This window comes from Bicyclus anynana, chromosome Z (genome assembly GCF_947172395.1).
Source record: "Bicyclus anynana chromosome Z, ilBicAnyn1.1, whole genome shotgun sequence".
NCBI lineage: Eukaryota > Metazoa > Arthropoda > Insecta > Lepidoptera > Nymphalidae > Bicyclus > Bicyclus anynana.
The window spans coordinates 2,305,987-2,328,897 of NC_069110.1; the positions used below are offsets into that span (position 1 = coordinate 2,305,987).

General features: G+C 39.3%; 1 protein-coding gene across 6 annotated transcripts in view; it reads left to right on the forward strand.

Annotated features, from left to right (window-relative positions):
* LOC112045511 (alpha-mannosidase 2) overlaps positions 1-22,911 on the forward strand; it is a 92,538-nt gene that overhangs the window by 59,949 nt on the left and 9,678 nt on the right. For 4 of the 6 annotated variants that reach the window (XR_008252282.1, XR_008252281.1, XM_052890540.1 and 1 more), the window contains 3 exons: positions 1,462-1,535; positions 3,993-4,085; positions 22,519-22,611. Coding sequence is in view for 4 of the 6 variants with exons in the window: in XM_052890540.1 (XP_052746500.1) it covers positions 1,462-1,535; positions 3,993-4,085; positions 22,519-22,611 (260 nt within the window). In the remaining 2 variants the exon portion in view is untranslated. The remainder of the gene's footprint in view (positions 1-1,461; positions 1,536-3,992; positions 4,086-22,518; positions 22,612-22,911) is intronic. The other 2 variants (XM_024081711.2, XM_052890541.1) reach the window with 1 other exon arrangement.

Below are 22,911 nucleotides of genomic sequence, written 5' to 3' on the forward strand. Positions count from 1 at the left end.
TTAAATTTTCCGCGCAATATTTTTTAATTTTCATTCATTCTGTCATTCTTCGTTCTGTCATTAGAATCTTCTCTTGACAATAACAAACGCATAAAAAAAAATTGTGCATCATTCGTGGATTAGTTGAATTTCAAAGAATTCAAGATTCCCCAAATTCAAGAAATATGTGTGGACATGTTTTTAATTCCGCACCTATCAACAAGTAAAAAGTAGGGACTCGGAAAATTTTCTTTCCCCAATTTAGGGACTTTTGCTTCGATTTGTGGGGAATTGGGAAAACGTTGCCAACGCCTACGAGTACCTAAATTACGTGTACCACTCACACTAACATAAACTAATTATACAACTAACATCGCCGACGTACTAACTGCATTTACCTACTGGAATTAGTTTAGAATAATAATATTATCTGGAAGATCGAACTGCGCTCTAGTTATGAAAATTGCTTAAGGTGGCACGGTTTTTTTTTTCGACCTTTCGTATTTATACATATATTAAGATTGTGCATAAATCAAGAAAATTTACGAAATCTATATATATAAAAATGAATTGCTGTTCATTAGTGTCGCTAAAACTCGAGAACGGCTTAACGGATTTATCTTATCTTGGTCTTGAAATGTTCGTGGAGGTATAGGGAAGGTTTAAAAGGTGAGAAAAAATCAAATAATTTCCGGGAAAGCCCTAAAAACTGCCCTTTTCTATTTCCCATACAAACGTTTAAGAGTCAAGCGGTTGGGGTAGGGTAGGGGTAGGGTAAGGCAGGGTAGGGGTAGGGTAGGGTAGGGGTAGAGGTATAGAAGGGCAGAGTAGGGATAGAAAATAAGTGCACTTATGTGAAAACGAAGCTTAACCGGGTCCGCTAGTACTCTTATAAAATTTTAAAATTCAAACTCAAAACGGGGATCGGGTTTTTTCAAACCAAAATTCATTTTGATCGGTTCAGCCGTTTAGCCGTGAAAAGGTAACATACCTAAAGACAGACTTACTTTCGCATTTATATGAGTATAGATCTTTCTGTCTGTTACCGTTACATGGCTAACCGCTAAACCGATTTGGATAAGATATTTTGTATAATATAATAAAAGAGATAAATTGTATATTGGAGCAAAACGTAAGCTACTTTTATCTCGAAAAAATCCACGCGGCATCCGCTATTTACTGTTTAATATATTAATTCGCTATTTAATATATGAGGTAGAATTTAGAATTGAATTTAAATTTCCGATACTAGCGAACGCCCGCGAATTCCCTCGAGAACCATGGATTTTTTCGGGATAAAGAAAGTGGCCTATGTGTTAATCCAGAGTATAACCTATTTCCATTCCAAATTTCAGCCAAATCGCTTCAGTAGGAGCGGCGTTAAAGAGTAATAAACATCCAAACATTCGCGTTTATAATATTAGTAGGATTTCATAGTAATCTATTAAAAATGGAATTTTAACTGGTCTTTTTCTCTTGCAGGCAAAAATGCTGTCAGTGACAATACCGGACTCGGCGAAGTCGCCTACCAGCGGAAATCTCCGAACCGAGAACAAGTGAGTTACAATCTAGTTTGCTATCAAAGTTGACTCATTATACTTACATATAAGTAGGGGAGCCGAAGAGGGGAATTTATGATTTACTCGAGCGCGACCCATAAAGGAGAATATCTTGCATGTTGTTAAGTATCTCCACCGGGTATTAGCTGTTAGTATTGGTGAATACGTATGTCAACAAAAAAAACCGGCTAAGTGCGTGTCGGGCCACGCGCAGTGTAGCTCCGTAGATTAAGATAGCACTTTAATCCCTTGCACAAAGATACCGATAACCATACTTCACACTATAGGATAGACGATAAAAAATTCATCCTCACTTTGCATGTATGTAAGGAACACCAAAAATTTTCATATTCAAATTTTCTTTTTACCACTTTATAGACGTAATTAATGTGCATACCCTTACCAAATCTCATGTTTCTAGTTTAAACAGAATCCGACTTATCGTACTGACAACTTTATATTTTTAATTAACAGCGGAGTTAGTATGCAATTTTAGATTTCCAATTACGTTTTTTAAGTTGGTCGACTAATACTCTTTAAATAACAATTGCTTATTAGCCGTTATAGTTTTCCTTGTAATTTCATTATATATTATAGATAGATAGATCCATTAGCCGGTAGAGGGTGGGGGCACTTGACACTTACAAAAATTAGCTCTTATAAGCTTAGTATTTTACAAACAAATCCCTAAATTGAAATATGTTGGTAAAAGACCCCTTACAACTTTCAAAGATCTGTCCAATGATACCCCATACTACAAAATTGACGAGCAAAAAAATTCATCCCCACTTTACATGTAGCGGAGTACCCTAAAAAAAAAATTTTAATAATTTTATTGTACGACTTTGATCACATTTATAATTTACAGCTTTTTAGTAGTAATCGTCTCTGCGCTAAACCCCGGACGGACGGACGGACAGACGGACATGACGAAACTATACGGGTTCCTTTTGGACTATGGAACCCTAAAAATCAACTTCAGAAATAATCGGCAAGCACGTCATATAGTTAATAGCTAGGTAATATCTAAAAAAAAGTATGCAATTCGGAAATGCTTATGCTCGACTTCAGCTTAAGAAGGATTAGGTTACGAATTTGCGAAAAAATCTGTTACTATATATTTCTGTCGTATATTTCTGTTCTTGTTCACAAGCGGTCAATATATAGAATAAAAATAATCCCGTCCTAAAAACAAACATTTTCTGACTCTTTGCGCTAGACGAAGTAATAAAAATTGTCTTTAAAATATAGATTTTCGGAAACTTTATAAAAATAGGTAAAGCCTTTTCGAACTATGGCAACTAACACTGGTACCCTTTTATATATAGGAAAAATTTATTAAGAATGATTATTCCCATCATCTAATCTACCAAATGTAATGGGAACCTATTAACACCGCTCGAGTATATTAACATTTAGCATCACTGGCTCCTCTACCATATTATACCGTACACGGTATACCCGTCGGCTCAAGTAGGGCTTCATTAGTAGAGATTATGTAATTATGCGCGGTGCTATTACCCGCATCGCGACACTTTTGCAGGTTTTTTTTAATTTTTTCTTATATAACGCACTACCTAGAGTTGCCCCAGTCGTTAGCCTATATGGTTTCGGAACACGAGGTCGCAACTTCGAATCCTGGGCTGTATTAGATACTCAGTTATGTTTGACGACCTCCGTGGCGCAGTGGTATGCGCAATGGATTTACAAAACGGAGGTCCTGGGGTCGATCCCCGGCTGGGCAGATTGAGATTTTCTTAATAGGTCTGGCTGGTGGGAGGCTTCGGCCGTGGCTAGTTACCACCCTACCAGCAAAGACCGCCAAGCGATTTAGCGTTCAGGTACGATGTCGTGTAGGAATCGAAAGGAGTGTGGATTTTCATCCTCCTCCTAACAAGTTAGCCCGCTTTCATCTTAGACTGCATCGTCATCTACCATCAGGTGAGATTGTAGTCAAGTGTAAAGAATAAAAAAAAATACTGAGTTGTCTTTCTTCTAAAAAATTGTCAGTTAAAATCCTCACCCCGGAGTCGGAGAGTTGCTGGTGTTACACCCTCAGTTAAGCAATTAATTATCACTATCAATAATTAATTATGAAGGAAAAACCTCTCTTATAATTAGTGGCGTGCACAAAACTCTTAACAAGTTTAGGCACTATATGTAAAAATTATACTAAATGATTCTTCCTTCTCTGATATGAGTTCTTAAAGAGTTCTTAGGGGAGGCTTTTTTGCATGTATGAACTGCACGCCTCTGCCTATAAGGACGGAGTCTTGGGCTTGTATCCCAGTGGCACGTCGATTCTCTTTCTACAAATGCTAACGCTTCGAAAATTAAAAAAAAAGTACAGTCAAGTGCAAGTGTCAAATGCCATTAGTATCAGTGGCGCCGTAACGCGTTACGTTACTTTACCCTCCCATAAGAAGTTATCACTTCAATATAAAGTACAATAAGCTTGGTCCACAGGAATTGGAGCAATGCCCGCTGGTGCGCGAGATGGAAGCCGACATAGACACCCAGGTCCTGTACCCGTCTTTCGAGTTTCAGGTAAGCAGATACAATGTATTAATTTTTCCCTTTAACTTTGACGTGAATAACATAGACCTATAACACTTAACATTTGTATAAAGGCAGGCGTCCATAAATCCGCATCCGTAATTATCGTACCATTAAACAGACTTTACATTAATTATTATTTTTATTAAATTATTTTAATATTCTCGTTGGTAATATTTATCTGCGAACTATTAATAAACTGGTTTAAGAGAAGAAATATTCTCTATTAAGTCCAAAGTCTTGAATCGTCGATGTGACATCAATAACAATGTGCTACTGTGAGTTTGTTTTTTTTTATAAAAATTATATATGCCATATTTTTTAATTATGACCAACTAGCGGACGCCCGCGACTTCGATTTCGAATTTAGCTTTTCACAAATCCCTCGGGAACCATGGATTTTCCGGGATAAAAACTAACCTATATGTTAATCCAGAGTAAAATGTATTTCCATTCCAAATAGCTAAATCGGTCAGTAGTTGCGCCGTTAAAGAGTAACAAACATCCATACAAACTTTCACGCTTATAATATTAGTAGGAGGTAGGATATTCCTGTTTGTCTGTTGGAAATATATATAAAAAGACTATTATAAATCATGTTGGTAAACAAACAATTGAAGTTGTTCTCTTCTTATGTTGCGCTACACACAAGTTTGTCGTCATTTGACATCAGATATATTATTGACACCATCTTGTAGTATCTTTTTCATATCTTCAAATTTAAATGAAGTTCTTATTATTGCGAGATATGTGCCTCTTCACATAATCCTACACGAATTCAATGGGATTGAGTGTATAATAATAAGGCAGCGGCAGGACTACCGCCTTATATTCATAAAAAAAACTAGCGGACGCTCGCGACTTTGTCCGCGTAAAATTTAGTTTTTGACAAATACCTCCAGGAACCATGGATTTTCCCGGGATGAAGCCTGTGTTAACCCAAAGTATAATATATTTCCATTCCAAATTTCAACAAAATCTGTTCAGTGGTTGCGGCCTTAAAGAGTAACAAACATCCAAACAAACATCCATACAAACTTTCGCATTTATAGTATTAGTAAGATTAAAAACAACTCAGAAACGTTAAACAGGAAAACGCATATAGCGGAATAATAACAACAAAGTCTAAATATACACGGAATTGAAAACTACATGTAGCACTTTGAACGCACTCCAAGCAGAAATAAACTTCATAAATGGCGGCCTGCAAATCACATCAATATTATAATTGACTAGCGGATCCGGTCAAGCTTCGTTTTGACTTATGTGCACTTCTTCCCTATCTCTACTCTATATTACTCTACCCCTACCCTTCCCCTACCCTTACCCCTACCCTACCTCTATTCTACCCCTACCCTACTCCTACCGCTGCTTAAAACTCAAACGTTTATATGGGAAATAGAAAAGGGTTGATTTTATGGTTTTCCCAGCTATTATTCTAATTTTTCTCACCTTTTAAACCTTCCCATTTACCTCCACAAACATTTCAAGACCAAGATGAGATAAATCCGTTCAGCCGTTCTCGAGTTTTAGCGATACTAACGAACAGCAATTCATTTTTATATATATAGATAATAATTTTTGCATTCTCTTCAATAGGAAATGTGAGCCTGTATTACTGAGCATTAGGTTCAATTTTAAAAATCTCACAATTTCATACTAAAGCAGATTCATGGCACGCACCTGCTGCCCACTGTACATTGCCCATGGCCCATGGTTTCAGTCATAGTTTTACGCTATGACAAATGCAATAACTGATTGATTGTAAATTGTTTGTTTTTATTCTTATTGATACATGCAAGTTTAAGTATTTGTATAGATTCGTGTTCATCGAAACTTTCGTTCGATAATAACGAAAAACTTTTTTAACAAAAGTATTTTTCATCATACTACAATGGCCAGATTTTTGTCATTCAGTAAATATATATTTTTTTATTTTAAAAAGAATATTTGCACCTACTTTTAAATATCTCCAATATTCCCATTCCCATCCAACTAGTCGGGAAAGACTGTATTAGTAAGAGAGGGCACGACACTAGACCAACGGGCGGGGATCGAACCACCACCCCTTGGTGAAGAGTCCGACCGCTTTACCGTTGAGCTGTTTTGACGGCCTCCGAGTGCTGTGGTTCGCGCGATGGATTTACTTGACGGAGGTCCTGGGTTCGATCCCCGGCTGGGCCGATTGAGGTTTTCTTAATTGGTCCAGGTCTGGCTGGTGAGAGGCTTCGGCCGTGGCTAGTTACCACCCTACCGACTAAGACGTTCCGCCAAGCGATTTAGCGTTCCGGTACGATGTCGTGTAGAAACCGGAAGGGGTGTAGATTTTCATCCTCCTCCTAACAAATTAGCCCGTTTCCATCTTAGATTGCATCATCCCTTACCATCAGGTGAGATTGTGGTCAAGGGCTAACTTTTAGAGAATAATAAAAAACTATATTGAAAGTTTGTCAGCACATGCTTATTCATTTTATAGATTGTCTGACAAAAGCTTGTGACGAGGCTAGCGTAGGGGTTTGACGAATAAGGACATGATTTCTCTTTTTATTACTTCAAAGGATAACAAAAAAAAAGTGTGTGTCAGCTTGGACTCACGAACGAAGTTTACTCTTTCAGATCGACTGTCTAAATAGGTGTATGTTGCCCCGCAGCATACACTATGTACGTCTCAACACTACCCCTAAAATCTGAAAGGTGCGCAACTGAGGAGGTGCGCACCTATCACCGGCCGCTGTTCGCCGCCGGTGATAGGTGCGCAGAATAAGTTGTCCACAAATTTTACTGCCCATATTTTTTTCATACCGGCGGCTATATATGAAATATCGATTCTTAAGGAGTAAACTCCAAAAATGCGCTTTATGTTTGAACGGTTAGGGGTTCCCAAGGCCACTATGATCTAAAATCCATAGTGATCTATACTTATTTATGGTAGGAGTTAGGCACTGGGCATGAGGCATTCTCTATCGGCATCATTTTAATGAAGAAACTGCTGCTGTCTTGGTTATTTTTCAATTTTGGTAAAATAACGCTTTTAACATAAACAACAAAATGAAAGAAATACTCGTACTAAAAGGATCCTACGAGTAAATACGTGAGTGCTTTCGAAATGAAATTTAACTTTGGCCCGAACTAACTAGAAATATTTTGAGTGGAACTTCTTGACTCGCGGTGGAGATGTTTTATTTAATTAAAAAAATATATTTGTTTTAGTTTGGTAGTAAGTAATGAAAAATGAACGAGTAGTTTGGAAGTTGAGTTAAATAAAAATCGAAACTTACAGTTGAGTCTTTGAAACCTGAAAGTACTTCACATTTCTGAAGTATCATAATAAAAATAAAAGTTCATAAAAACGAACGATTCCTGTAAATACCAATATTTTATAGTAACCGACGCCCTGCGTTTTCACCCTCGTAGTTCCCGTTTCTGTGAGAATACTGGGATTACATATAGCCTATGACGGCCACGAATAACGTGATTAACATTACAGAAATCTCTTGATCATGTTCATCATCATCATCATTATCAACCCACATTCGGCTCACTGCTGAGCTCGAGTCTCAGTTTATTTATCTATTAAAACTATTCAAAACTAATGTTTGGTTTCGTTAGGTGTATGGTTGTGTAAAAAATAGTCCCATTTTTTTTATAATTACAATTTTAGGTCCTACTCTTACAACAAACAAAACATAGATTGACAGTTTTCGCTTTTAGTACATAGGTAAAATTCAAAACAATGAAATTATAAGCGAAAATTGATGAAATTTTAAGAAAAAGTTATTGCTCAAGTTGGATTTTGCGGTACTTAAAACCCTGAAAATGCTCTAGTTTCGACCAACCACTCGTATTTTACAGCAAGGTCTGACCCTATAAAGTACTTCTCTATAAAGTTGAGATCTTTTATTAGCTGAGATAGAGACAGAATTGCCCGTCAGTTTCAATTAACCTATCTGCTCGAACTACTTTCAATGTCAATTGAAAGATGAACTTGATGTCACTAATAATGAAAGAATATCACTTTTCTTCAGCCAATTATAGCTTGTTATAACTTATAAGCTTTGACATCGACGACCCTTTGACGACGAACGTTATCACCGTCAAAGGGAAAATGCAACTACTCGTAAGACTTCATTTTAAAAGATGCTTATCATTTTCTTTTTAATTAAAAATATAAAATTACGCTTGTAAGGCTACGCGCCAGCGTTCTAATTTTGAAATAATGTAGCTATAGTGAAAGCTTTCCCAGTAAGCTCTTTAGGGGCAACGACATTATATTGTATAGACTGCATTTACGTTTCATGTAAAACGGCGCATAAAAGTTGTGCCCAATGCTAAGCGGGGAGCAACTTTTTGACAAGTTTTTATATTATTTTCTGTCAGTTCCGTGAGCCGTGCGAATGACAGTGATCATCTGATTCTAGACTATGTACCTCGTAGGTACAATGTATGTCGTTGTTTAGAGGGTAATGTTTTTCGAGCATATGTATATGTGTATGTCAGGCCATATCTGTGGCACGTTCTACAGCCCAATCCCAATCGGCTGGACAGATTTTGACATATGAGAAGTTCGTCAGAACTGTGGTGGTGACATAGGCTATATAATTTTTTAAAACGGCAAACTTAATTAAAAATTGTAGGGGGTGGGTTTGCTTTTATTTCTTACCCTAATAAAATGGGTATCAAATGAAAGGTCGTATCGAAAAAAGACCATTACAAAAAAATACATATCAAATTATCAAAAAGCGTATACTAATATTGGGAACATCGAAGTAACATTTTCTAACTAAAATGTATACAAGTCAGAAATGTCATTATATGTACTTGGTTATATTTAAAATATAAGATTTGTCTTGAAGAAAATAGAAAGTCTGAAAAAATAATTATTATAAGAACGAAAAACTCGACTGCATACGCGTTCGTAATTAACTGATATAAGAAAAACGAGTACCTATTACAATACTTATCTAAATACAATTCAAATTAAATATTTTATAGTGCAGCAGGCGGGGACTAGCTTTTGCGTTCGAGTTAACAAAGCTTTGCTTTCCATATTTCGAATTTAACGCACGTTAATTTGTGATAGTATTGAGTGAGTGCTGCATCAGCTACGCTATTAATATATAACTAATGTTCGTCTGGCTTGCGGTTAAATTTGGAAGTACCTGTTGAGATACATTAGTGGAAATATATCAAGATTTATAATAGAGACACGACATTTACCTACGTAGCGTAAACTCAATACCCGCCTTGTTGGTCGAGTGATAAGTCCACGTGGCTTCGGAATTTGTTTTCCCGAGTTTGAGACTTGTGTGAGGCTGTAAAATATTGATTTAGTAGGGTTACGTACGCAAATGGTAAAACGGAACCCTAATACTAAAAGTCCGCAGTCCGTCCGTCTGTCACCAGGCCGTATCTCATAAATCGTGATAGTTGGACGGAAATTTGCCTGCATGCTGTTGCCAATATAACAGTAGATACTAAAGTAAGAGATCGATGTAAAAATAAAATATTGAAGGGGCTTCCATACAACAAATGTGAATTTTTGAAATTTTTAGAGACTGGTACGGAAACCTTTTTGCAACAATTCGACCCGCACTTGGCCGGCTTTTTAAAATTATATCAACATTGTGATAGTTAAAAAATATGTATTTACAAAATGAAACTGTTGTCAATGAATAAAGAATTTTACTTTTTTTGATTAGAGACAATGTTTCATCACTATTAGCGACAGCTTTTCACTGGATCTAAAGGCAACGCATTCGAAGGCAAGTATCCAGCCAGCTCTGAGGGCCTAGTGGCAGTTTGATACTGTTACTGTCACGTAACGTAAACGCGAATTTCTACTACTGCACAACTGCTTCAATTCCATATAAATTTGCGTAAACGACAACGTGATAGTAACAGTATGAAAATATTGAAAACTCCCACTAGGCACGATTGATCTGATAGTTGATCTAATCACAGTATCGTTTCGTAGCGATAATTATTTCTTTCTTTACCTTTCTGTCGGCAGAAGCTTCGGTCAAAGTCTACACCGGATTAAGATAAAAAAATTCTTATTTGTTATTGAAAGTAAATAAACATCATTAAATAAAATCTCTTGATAATCTTTATTTGTTAGAAAATAAACATTTTTATTTTGTTCGAAGGAAAATCGCAATAATAACAATACAAGGACGGGATAAAGCTTTAGGCCTCATTCGCACGAGAGTTTTTTATCGGAAGTTCTAAAAAATCTCTCGTATTTGAAAAGACGTTCAAATACAACAAATGCATTCCTAAGTATATATTCACACGACAGCGTTTTCAAAACACAACGCTTTTTAATCGAGCACTGTTGCTTATTCAATTTTGGCCGTTGGAAATAGACCATGAACTAAATTAAGAACTTTAAAAATGCGCCAACGCTGGGTTTAACGTATCGCTTTTTTGACTCTCGTGCGAATGAGGACAACATAACACCTTTTTGCAGATCGCTAATTAGGTCCAAAATAAAAAGAAATACCGCTTTGTTTTATTCGTACTCGTATTGTGTTTTGAATTTCAGATTTTCCATAATCATCTAATTTTATCCTTCCTAGTTCAATGTAACATGGTGTTACCTAGATATACCACTCTACTGGATATCGATAGATCCATTGTTTATGTAATTATTTCTAAATTATAAATGTTTTCTAAGTATAATTTTATTATTATTATTATTTTCAAATGTTTCTTTATAGATCAGTCAATCGGAATGGGAGATAATAAGCTGTAAACTCGTATATACTTTTATTTTCGTATTTTAAAAGTTGTAATAATTTCTTTTTAGGGTGTAAGGGGGAGGCTAGTACCAGTCAGCCTCCCCTACTGCCAACCTCACCTGCTCGTGGTGCACCCTGCAGAGGGACCGACGAGGCTCTGGCGACCGATAAATGGCGGTATAACCATTTTCAATTTCGACTAGACTTACAAGTATCACAGACCGGTGTCGGGCAGCAGCGACACCGGTGCGAGAAGTCTAGGACTGCGAATGACCAACCCGCATGCCCAGCGTAGTCATTTATGGGCATAAAACCTCATGGATAAAGCAAAAACGAAACAGCCCCTAGTCCCCGGTGGCCCCGCTATTCCCGGCTCTGGCAGCGGTTGTGGTAACGGCGGGGCAAGGGGTGTCAAGAATCTCCGGGGGAGATTCCGCTGCCAACCCCGACAACTAGACCTGGCAACGTTCAACGCACGCACGTTGAGGACCGACGAAAAGGTGTTCGAGCTGGAAGAAGTAGTGAGTAAGTTGCGCTGGGATGTAATAGGTTTGTCTGAAGTCCGAAGAAAGGGGGAGGACTCGATAACCTTGGAATCCGGCAACTTGTTCTACTACCGGGAGGGCGACCATCTGTCCCAGGGTGGTGTTGGGTTTATCGTCCGCAAGTCCCTCGTGAACAATGTTGTACGAGTCGAGAGTGTGTCGAGTAGGGTAGCGTACCTCGTTCTCCGAATTACCAAACGGTATTCGTTGAAGATTATACAGGTTTACGCGCCGACCTCGACACAAACCGACGAGGAGGTAGAGGTATTGTATGAAGATATATCAAAAGCCATACATGCCTCGCACTCCTACTACAATGTTGTGATGGGGGATTTCAATGCAAAGCTGGGTGAGAGGAGCGGTTCAGAGTTGAGAGTGGGGCAATTTGGTTATGGGCAACGGAACCAGAGGGGCCAAATGTTGGTTGACTTCATGGAGAAGGAGGGTCTCTTTATGATGAACTCCTTCTTCAGGAAGCCACCACAAAGAAAATGGACTTGGATGAGCCCTGATGGTTCCACGAAAAACGAGATAGATTTCATCTTGTCTACCAGACGGCATATATTCAACGACGTCTCTGTGATCAATAGGGTCAAAACCGGTAGTGATCACCGAATGGTAAGAGGCACGTTGAATATCAACTTACAGCTGGAACGGTACAAACTGGTGAAATCTACGCTCCGACCTATTCGTGCCCAAATCCAAAACCCCGAGAGCTTTCAACTGGAATTACAGAACCGCTTCGATTGCCTAGCAGATTGCGTTGATGTGGACGACCTAAACAACAGGCTTGTGGAAACTGTCCATACGGTTGGGTCTAAGTTTTTCAAAACCCACCGTACAAAAAGAACCAACAAGTTCTCGGACCACACACTCAAGCTCATGGAGGAGAGGCAAGAAATGAGATTGCAGTCTTCAACAGACGCGTCAAAGTACCGTCGGATTAATAGACAGATCTCTAAATCGCAGACATTCGACTTGCGACGCTTCAATACCGAGCGTATCAAGGATACAATCGAGAGCAATCGAGGCTCGAAAGTGTTCGCGAGAGATCTGTCTATTGGACGAAAACAATTGACGCGTTTGAAGACCGATCAGGGCAATGTCATTTCTTCTAAGCCCGAGATCTTGAGTGAGGTCGAGGAGTTCTATGGACAGTTATACACCTCTACCCAAAAGCCTGTTGACAGTTTGGCTAAAGACCCTAGAGCCAAATTGACCCGACACTTTACCGAAGATATCCCGGACGTCAGCCTATACGAGATTAGTATGGCTCTCAAACAACTTAAGAACAACAAAGCACCAGGTGATGACGGAATAACAGCAGAACTCCTGAAAGCGGGTGGAAAACCGATACTTAAGGTCCTTCAGCGATTGTTCAATTCCGTCATTCACGAGGGCATAACACCCAAGGCATGGCACAGGAGCGTGGTGGTTCTGTTCTTCAAAAAAGGTGACAATACCTTGCTGAAGAACTACAGACCCATCTCGTTGTTGAGTCATGTCTACAAGTTGTTCTCGAGAGTCATTACGAATCGTCTCGCTCGTAGGTTTGACGACTTCCAGCCTCCCGAACAAGCCGGTTTCCGAGCAGGCTTTAGTACCATAGACCACATTCATACGCTGCGGCAGGTTATACAGAAGACCGAAGAGTATAACCAGCCACTTTGCTTAGCGTTTGTGGACTATGAGAAAGCCTTCGATTCGGTGGAGACTTGGGCTGTGCTAAGGTCTTTGCAGAGATGCCGGATCGACTACAGGTACATCCAAGTGTTGAAGTGTTTGTATGAAAGCGCCACTATGTCAGTCCGTATACAGGATCAGACTACGAGACCAATCCAATTGCAGCGAGGAGTGCGACAGGGAGATGTGATCTCCCCGAAGCTATTTACCGCCGCTTTGGAAGACGTCTTTAAGCTTCTGGACTGGAACGGATTTGGCATCAACATCAATGGTGAGTACATCACTCAACTACGGTTTGCCGACGATGTGGTCATTATGGCAGAGACTCTGGATGACCTTAGTACCATGCTCAACGACCTCAGCAGAGTTTCTCAACGTGTGGGCCTAAAAATGAACATGAGCAAGACGAAGATCATGTCTAATGCTCATGTAACGCTCCACCCAGTTATTGTTGAGGACTCTGCGCTCGAAATTGTAGACGAGTATATATACCTAGGACACACAGTCCAGTTAGGAAGGTCCAATTTCGAGAAAGAGGTAAATCGCCGAATCCAGCTCGGCTGGGCCGCGTTTGGGAAACTCCGCGACATCTTTTCGTCCGAAATTCCTCAGTGCCTGAAGACGAAAGTCTTCGAACAGTGCGTGTTGCCAGTGATGACATACGGATCCGAAACTTGGTCGCTAACTATGGGCCTCATTAGAAGGCTCAAAATCACTCAGCGGGCGATGGAGCGATCTATGCTTGGAGTTTCTCTGCGTGATCGAATCAGAAATGAGGAGATCCGCAGACGAACCAAAGTCACCGACATAGCTCAGCGAGTCGCGAAGCTGAAGTGCAATGGGCAGGCCACATAGTTCGAAGAGCCGATGGACGTTGGGGTCCCAAGGTGTTGGAATGGCGACCCCGCACCGGAAAGCGCAGTGTTGGTCGACCCCCCACTAGGTGGACAGAGGACATCAAGCGGATTGCAGGAAACCGCTGGATGCTGGCGGCTCGAGATCGTTATGCTTGGAGGTCCATGCAAGAGGCCTATGTCCAGCAGTGGACGTCCATCGGCTGAAAATGATGATGATGATGATGAATAATTTCTACGGCGTCATTCAAATATTTTTTTTTCCTTTAACTAACTGTAATATTCGTTTTCCTGGCTATGCGTCATATATCTGACGTGAACGCCGCTATTCCATTTGTGCTTCCAAAATTTACCAATCGGCCACAAATTTATAAATAAATATCTGTCGAAACATTATACCAACTGTGATTTAACTATACTATTGTTTTCTCACTTGTGTACAAATAGTTCCATTATACTAAACTACAGTTGACTTTACATATGTTTCTCTTCGCCAGGGATTTCCAACAGTGTAATAATAGCTAGACAGATTTATATTAAGCAGTTTCTTAGTAATACGAGTAGGTATCTTATGTACTAATTCTTCTTCTTTCACGAGATATAATTCTTGATATCAAGAAGCTGAAGAATTTGTTTGTTTGTTCGCTTATCTCAAGAATTATTATTATTTCGAATAAAAAAATATTTTTGTGTTCGGTCATTACGCTACGATCAATAAAAATGTAAAATGTGGCGATAACAGGAAATTATTCCTTTTGAGAGCGTTAGTTAGTTGTGTTGCGACGCGTAAAGTATACCTATATATAAAAATGAATCCATATATACCTTTGTCACGCCATCACGCGTGAAGGGCTGGGCCGATTTCGCTTTTTTTATGTGTTTGTTATTGTCAGGAGAAGTTAAAAGAGCGTAGGGGTAGGGTAGGGGTAGAGTAGTGGTAGGGTAGGAGTAGAGTAGGGGTACAGTTGACTGTTCCTTTTAAAAAGTTCTAAAAAAATGTTAAATTATGTTTATATGGTTGACTCAGTATAACCTTTTTATTAATGTTATGGTAATCAAGGGTTTTCACAGGAACAGAGTTAAGTCTACGTGCGTCTGCGAGTCATAAGACTAGCGGATGACCGTGACTTCGTTGCTATCTATTATATTATAAAATTATAGAGTATTTGTTATCAAACTCATCTGAAACGGCTGAAGCGATTTTTATAAACTTTGGATAGGTTTGACAATCGGCTGACATCTATTTTTCATACGCCTATAAGGTAGTGGTACCCCACCCCTAAATATGTTTCGTTTTCGGAGTCAGCTTGTAGTATATAAATTATAGCAATCGGCTCTACTGTCTGCACACATAACAGGATAACGAGAACTATAAATTTGTTGTTAGCGAAGCTGAGTTGACCTGTTTTAATTAGTCGAGTGTCAGTTTGAACGTTAATTAATTAATTAATTATTTTGAGTATCTTTACTAACAATTTGAGAGAAGTCAGCAATCTGCCAGGTCATAGATTCAATGCTTACAACAATTCAATTCTTTACAACTGCAAAATATAGCAATTGGATTATCTAATTAATTGTCTCGTAGATCCAGTGGTCGGATCACGAAGTCCTATATGAGTTAAAAATCTCAATCTAAAGTTTCAAAGCTGGTGGTACAATATCCTCGTCTCTCACGTTAAGCATTCGGTCCCGGCTATTATCGTAAACATCTGATAGTGGTCGTTAAATAATTTAACATTTCCCTAAGCCCGCCAACCCGCGTAGTGCAGTGTGGTGGATTTAAGTTTCATAATGACTCTCCTATAAGTAGGGAGGCCTGGCCCTGTAGTGAACAATACATATTGCCTCATGATGATGATGATGTTATTTTATTCGCAATCTCTCAAAGTCCATCACAAATTTACACGGAACCTAAAACATCCACTGATGAAAGTACTTTCCAATATCACTCAGAGCTGAGTAACATTGGTCCAGCGAGAAGCAAAATTGTTGACATAAAAACCATTCGACCGGAGTACGAGTATGACACGAACGAGATTGCGTACAAGTTGTCACTCCTTCAAATGGATTGTTCACTTGTGTCCGCATAAGGCTCCCTCCCCATCTGAGACGAGCAGGGGTGCGATTCTGGTATTTGACACTCTTCGACGAATGTTTAGCTTATAACACATCCTATTCGTATTTGAACTTTATGTTTGTTTACAAGATGCAAATTTAAAACCGTACTTACCGTACCGTATTCGGGAAAGTTCTGAGTAGTTATATATCTAAAATAGACTAAATATATTGTGTGGTTTTGAACATTACCTTTTATACAAGTGAAACAATAAAAAATATTTTTAATTTTAATTAACTTTCTTAGTGAACAGTCAATATTCCTGACTGACAACTAAAAAAATAATTAAATATGTTACTGTTAATTATACGCACGTAATAAAGTGACGTAATCGAGATAATCCTTCCTCGCACTAGCTCTCTAAGAAGGTTCTTCGGAAATTAATGAAAGAAATATACTTTATTGTGCACCAAAAAAGAAAGTAATAATCTTGGGCACAAAATTAACTATTAATTATTAAATATTAATGCACAGTTGGTTATGGCAATCTTCTTTTACTCGACTACATCAACATTTAAAATGGTTTTATAGAAAATTTAGTTACGCGTTCTGTACCACAGCTCAGCAATAATATCAAATAAAATAAATATTTTTCTTGTAGCCGTCAAGAAAAATATTTATTTTATTTGATATTATTGCTTTGTTTTGACACATTTCACTTTGGATGTCGGACTGGAGCTGTCAGACTCTCTCACCACTTATCTACTGAGCACATGAATGGGCAGCGTTAAGCCTCACTCTGATGCCTTTTACGAGTATCGCACTTACAGCTGACAAACAAGCACTGAGAAAAATAAACTGACGTGGCGCTGTGGTATGCACGGTGGGTTTACAAAACGGAGGTCCTGGGTTCTATCCCCGGCTGGGCCGATTGAGATTTTCCTGATTGGTCCAGGTCTGGCTAGTGGGAGGCTTCGGCCGTGGCTAGTTACCACCCTACCGACAAAGACGTACCGCCAAGCGATTTAGCGTTCCAGTACGATGTCGTGTAGAAACTGAAAAGGGGTGTGGATTTTCATCCTCCTCCTAACATGTTAACTCGCTTCCATCTTGGACTGTATCATCACTTACCATCAGGTGAGATTGTAGTCAAGAGCTAACTATAACTAAAATAGATGTAGCTTACTGTGCCGTCTAAAAGCAATACCGACTTACAGAAATTGTATACCACATGGTGCTGGTGCATGGATTAGTGTTTCTTGATAGGTATTTTAAGTATGGTGGTCCAGGACTTTTATCATTGAATGCACACCTGATGTTAAGTATTATCCGTCGTCTTTCAGCGTGTGCGACGTCGAAGGCAGACAGGGCCGCACTTTGCACCAGTGTGCGCAACGCTTTACATATGCACTCTCCCGATGAGCGCCAAGAGGCTCTACGACCGATATCCGCTTCGCTATTTGTTTACGGCGAACACGACCACTCCATTTTTTATTTCAACGTACCTATTTGCTTTTATATCACGAATTGTTTGATTAGATTTAAATTATCAATTAATCTCAACTAGAATCTTAACAAGAAATTAATCTTAACTAATTGCTATATTTATTCGAAACTCTTATTTCAATTACTGACAAGGTAATGTCACATGCCTGCAGGACTAACGGCTTGAAGTAAAAACTGGTCATGTGTTGATCGCGATCAGCATGATGTCATGCAAATCGCGACCAACACACCAGTTCAGGACCGACCAACCATCAGTTTTATCTTTCTTGTCTATAGTCCGCGACTCCGTTCGAGTGAAATTCTGTTCTAAAATCCCGCCAAAACTGTGGACTTTTTGAACAAAACAAAAAGTAGCTTATGTGCTACTGTTAGTTTGTAAGTCGATCTAATTTAGAGTAATAAAAGTAAATGTATCCCCACAAACTTTTGCTTTTGTAATAGATATTGTAAATGACTTGGATGTATTTTTTCGATTCTGTATAGATGTACCTTGGACTTATCTATACGAGTATACTAATATTATAAAGTTGATAATAATAATAACTTTATTAAAAGGCAAAATAACCCAATACAAAAAATGCTTCGTTTAAGCTTAGGTCTATAACAGTTATTTATACTCGTAATATGCACGAAGTCAAATCTTAAGCCTAGAAAACTACGTCAAACTGGAATAGTTAATAAAGCCAATTCCAGATGTCAAACAGTACAAGGATCGTAAATCATTTTCGTTTTCTGTTCATGTCTTGGTGAACAGATAGCCAATACGATTTTAAGAAGTTAAATATCACGTGTCTCAAACGGTATACATGAAACAGCTCTCTCAAAACTATTTTGACAGAGCTGCCATCCATCCCAACCAACTAGTGGTTGAGGCCTGCAATTACACTCCCAACCTAAACGCTAACTGCAAGCAGAGGCGTCCCAAGAACGTCCTTTACGATCCAGACGATGACATAACAACCGACAATGCTTCCCAGGTAACACAATCACAAGCTACACAGCGTCTTCGCCGGCGAAGACGAGGTCCCCGATATCTAACGTCACCCGGACGTGGGTTTTCTAACCCACGATCTTGGGGGCGTCCGGACTGATTCACTCAGGTCACGGTTACCTCCTCCAGAATGGCCTTCTAAGCCGAGGTCCGAGTCTCATAGGAGACGCCCTTAGAGAGCCGTTCCGTCCTCTATCTTTCTTTCAGCCTTCGGGTCACATCAGGCGATGCTTCTGCGCTCGCCCAACCCCCCCGGTGACGCCGTAGTGGTTCCGCAGGGAGCTATCGGCACCTACTCAGACAGGAAAAAAAAAAAAAAATCAAACGGTGAAAGAAATCATCGTGAGAAAACCTGCAAGAATGAGGAACTGAGAATTTTCTTAATTCTCTACGTGTGTGAAGTCTGCCAATTCGCATTGAGCCAGCCAGACTACTGGCCTAAACTCCTCTCCGAGAAGAAACTCATGCTAATAGTGAACCGAATATAGATTGGATATGGTAATATGAATAATGGGTTAAGGATGATGTGTAAAATTGACAAGATAAAAGGTAGGAACAAAACCCATCACTGGAAGTCAAAGTAACCAAACAATTAGGTCATCATTATCAACCCATATTCGGCTCACTGCTGAGCTCGAGTCTTCTCTCAGAATTTGAGGGGCTAGGCCAATAGTCCACCACGCTGGCCCAATGCGGATTGGCAGACACGCAGAGAATTAAGAAAATTCTCTGGTATGCAGGTTTCCTCACGATGATTCCATCACCGTTTGAGACACGTGATATTTAATTTATTAAAATGCACACAACTGAAAAGTGCATGCCACGGACTGGATTCGAACTTACGCCCTCCGGAATCGGATGAGTCAACACGTCTCCTATAATCATCATCTTCTCTATCCATTGCTGCAGATAGACCTCTTGCATGAGTCGATCAGCACTGCGCTTGTCAGTACTGGTTCACAAAGCTGAAGTGGCAATGGGAAGGGCACATAGTTGGGTTTCTTAAGGTGCTATACATTACATGTACAGATTGTCCCGTAAATAGTACATTTACATACTATATTTGCTTTTGCGCCGCTATTAATTGATATTTTGTCTGTTTCTCTTCTTGAGATGTGTCGTTGGTCGCATGTTATAGCTACATTGCATCGTTGAATTATTGAAGCACGTTGCGCTTTCGAAAAGGCTCGTTAATTTCATTGCCAAATCATTGAGCAGAGCGATCGACTGCTTCGGTCTTTTGTAAAAATATTGGGAAATTTATTTTTTACCAATTAACGTCACATCAGTTCGACGAGGCGACGTTTGACGACCTCTCTGACACAGATGGTGCTGGTTCTCTACACAGAGGTCCTGGGTTCGATTGCCAACACAGATGAGTCATCTGTTTAAGATTTAATATTTTTTAAATTGACACGCGAAAGTTTGCAATAGAGATCGACTATTTTTCGTACAATGCTGTGCCCAGATTTGATAAATGAACCGTTACAATATTTAAACTAGTGTAATTTATTATATACTTTTAGCAGAAGCTTCAAAAGTGTTTTTAAAAAATAAGAAAACCAATGTTGAACAAAGGTTTATTCACAATATTTGTCAGGACAACTTAATTAATAAATCAAACTGTTACTAAAATACCTAAAATCCTAGAGTCGCTGTATGTAGCGTTGAAAGCGCCCTTGACAGTTAACTAACACTCACCTTTTCCACTCAAGTCACTCTCCCCACCTATCCCCAGTAACCCATAAAGAATTACACAACAAAAAATGTGGACGGCTCGAACGTAGCCGAACGAAGCCGACCGTACGACGAGCGCCTTATATCGCAAGTCATTCCCGCCAATCGATCGCTACCCCTCTCTAACTCCCTACTCTTTGTGGGGGAAAAATATCGCGCCACCTAACGTCGGCACGAGCCAACACGAGATCGAGCGACGTCATATCCATCTCAGACTACTATTTCCTACAATACATAATTAAGTTACTATTTCAACAATAAATAGATTTAAAAAAAAAATACACATTTCAAAAATCATTAACAACTATGAATTCTAATTGTAATTGATGATTTTGGTTATTTTTAAAATTTTTCGTTATTTGTTCTGTAACGTGCTGGGCACGAAATGGTCGATCTCCTTTACGGACTTTTGGTTTTTTTTTTTCAGCTATTGTCGAATCACTCAATATTTTGTGAATCAGCTCAAGTCTACTCTGGAGGTACGCTTCGGTGTTTCGGTGTGACACCAATTCGCCGGCACGAGTTTAGCACTCAGGGGTTCTGGATGTCGCCTAGTCCTAACCATCTAGGGGTCTCTGAGTCTAAACCCGTGCTGGCCCTATCTTCATGAGAAGATTCAGAAGCGAAAAGTTTGTCATTCCATATAGTCCAACTTCAGAAGATACGGTAGGTAACTATGGAATTTGGAACGCGGCGGCTTTGGAAGGCAGAAGGTTTTAAATGTTCAGAGTCTCAATGAATAATATTTTTAAAGTTAAATTTTTAATGATCATCATCATCATCATCATCATCATCATAAACAACCGTTGGACGTCCACGGCTGGACATAGGCCTCTTGCATGGACTTGCAAACACAACGGTCTCAGTCCCTGCATTCCGCTCTATGTCCTCCGTCCACCCAGGGATGCGTGAACCAGCTCTGCACTTCGGTGCGGGGTCGCCATTCCAACACCTTGAGACCCCAACGTCCATCGGCTCTACAAACTATGTGCCATGCCTATTGCCACTTCAGCTTTGCGACATATCAGTGACATAAGAATGAAATTTCGCATCATATTTTTCGCATGTCGGGTTACACTTACAGTATGCATTATTAGTAGGGGTTAAATCATCGGCGCTCGGCATATGAAAATTAAAATCTTATATTTTACATGATAATTTCACTTGCATCGTATCGTGGTTTCAATAACCACACATTATTTTTATAATATATTTTCTTCCCTAGACGCAGGTCAAATATTCAAATAGGTCAAGTAATTTTTAGTTTTAGCAAAATTCATCATCATCCATCGTTATGATGCCCCATAATATATTTAAATCCTTTGTTCTTGGACAATAATCACTACGGATTACGTCATACATCAATACTAATTTAAATTTTAATCTGATTCGGCGACTCCCATGTACGTACGTATATCCATACGCGGATATGGGTATATATATGGGAGTCTTCTAAAAGGTTAATCCACATCTTCTAAAGGGTTAAGTTATTACCTTCGTCTATTAGCCTTAGTTTTTATTATAAAACGTTGTAAGGCTTCAAAAGTTTGTACAGAAATGTTGTCTCATCTTGTAGAATAAAATATTTGGCGTTTAAGAAGGATTTGTGAAATAATCACGTTAGCGTGTGTGAATATGCGGCCTGCGCCATCTACTGACAGCCAGCAGTATTAACTGAAACTTATTCATATACTTATTTGCGTCCGACTTGATATTTCGTGTAGTTTTGTTTGCTTTGTGAGTGACTAACGGCTACCCGTAACTTTGTCGTTTGTGTTGTTGGTCAAAAATTTCAACGAATTATGTCATTCATAAAAACTAATTTAATCTTCGAATATCATCTGTTGTATGCTTGTAATTCGTAGTTCTGGGATTAACACTGAGACAGGCATCATGTTCTTCAACATTTTCTACCGCTAATTGTCTTCAATTGATTCTCTGTCTTGTATAGATTGATCACGCCACTTTTGATGCATGATTGTGCCAGAATTATCATTTCACCGCCGCCTCCACCATGCATTATAATTTCATTTAATATTGTTTGAGTGGGTTTTCGTTGCTGTCGAGAAGTTAATGACAGCGCGATGTTCGATGTGATCCCCGATTGCAATGTAATCAATCAATATGTACATCATCAATACTACATATAAATAAAATTTAAGTGTTTGTGTGTATTTCAGGGTATTTTCTCAAATACTACTTTTTATCCCGGAAAAATCTATACTTTCCGCGGGATTTCTGTAAAACTGAAATGCACGTTGACGAATCACGGGAGTCAGCAAGTAAATAAATAAATGTTTTCCTATTCACAGCCCAGCTGGTTGCGGTCGAAAGAGTTCTGGGACAAAAAGTTCGAGGATCGCTACGAGCTGCTGCGGATGGATCGCCAACGCCTGAAGCTCAAGGTGAGACTGACACTGGCTATACTTGGCAAGTTCATTGATGACACTTCTATGATATGCGGGCGACGGGAGGGGAAGGACTGCGCAGGTTTGAAGTCGTGCGTGCGGAGCATCGCTCCTGGCCCCCGCTGACCATCGGGAGTGCTTAAAGGTTCCTCCTCGTGTGACCGAATGGACACGTGTCTTTGAGGAGATACCACAATATACTTCCGTAGGATTTACCATGAGAATTCTATAGAATTCAACATCTGAGCACACTGACTCCACGTAGTCTTGTTTTACCTACCCCTAGTGCAGTTAGCA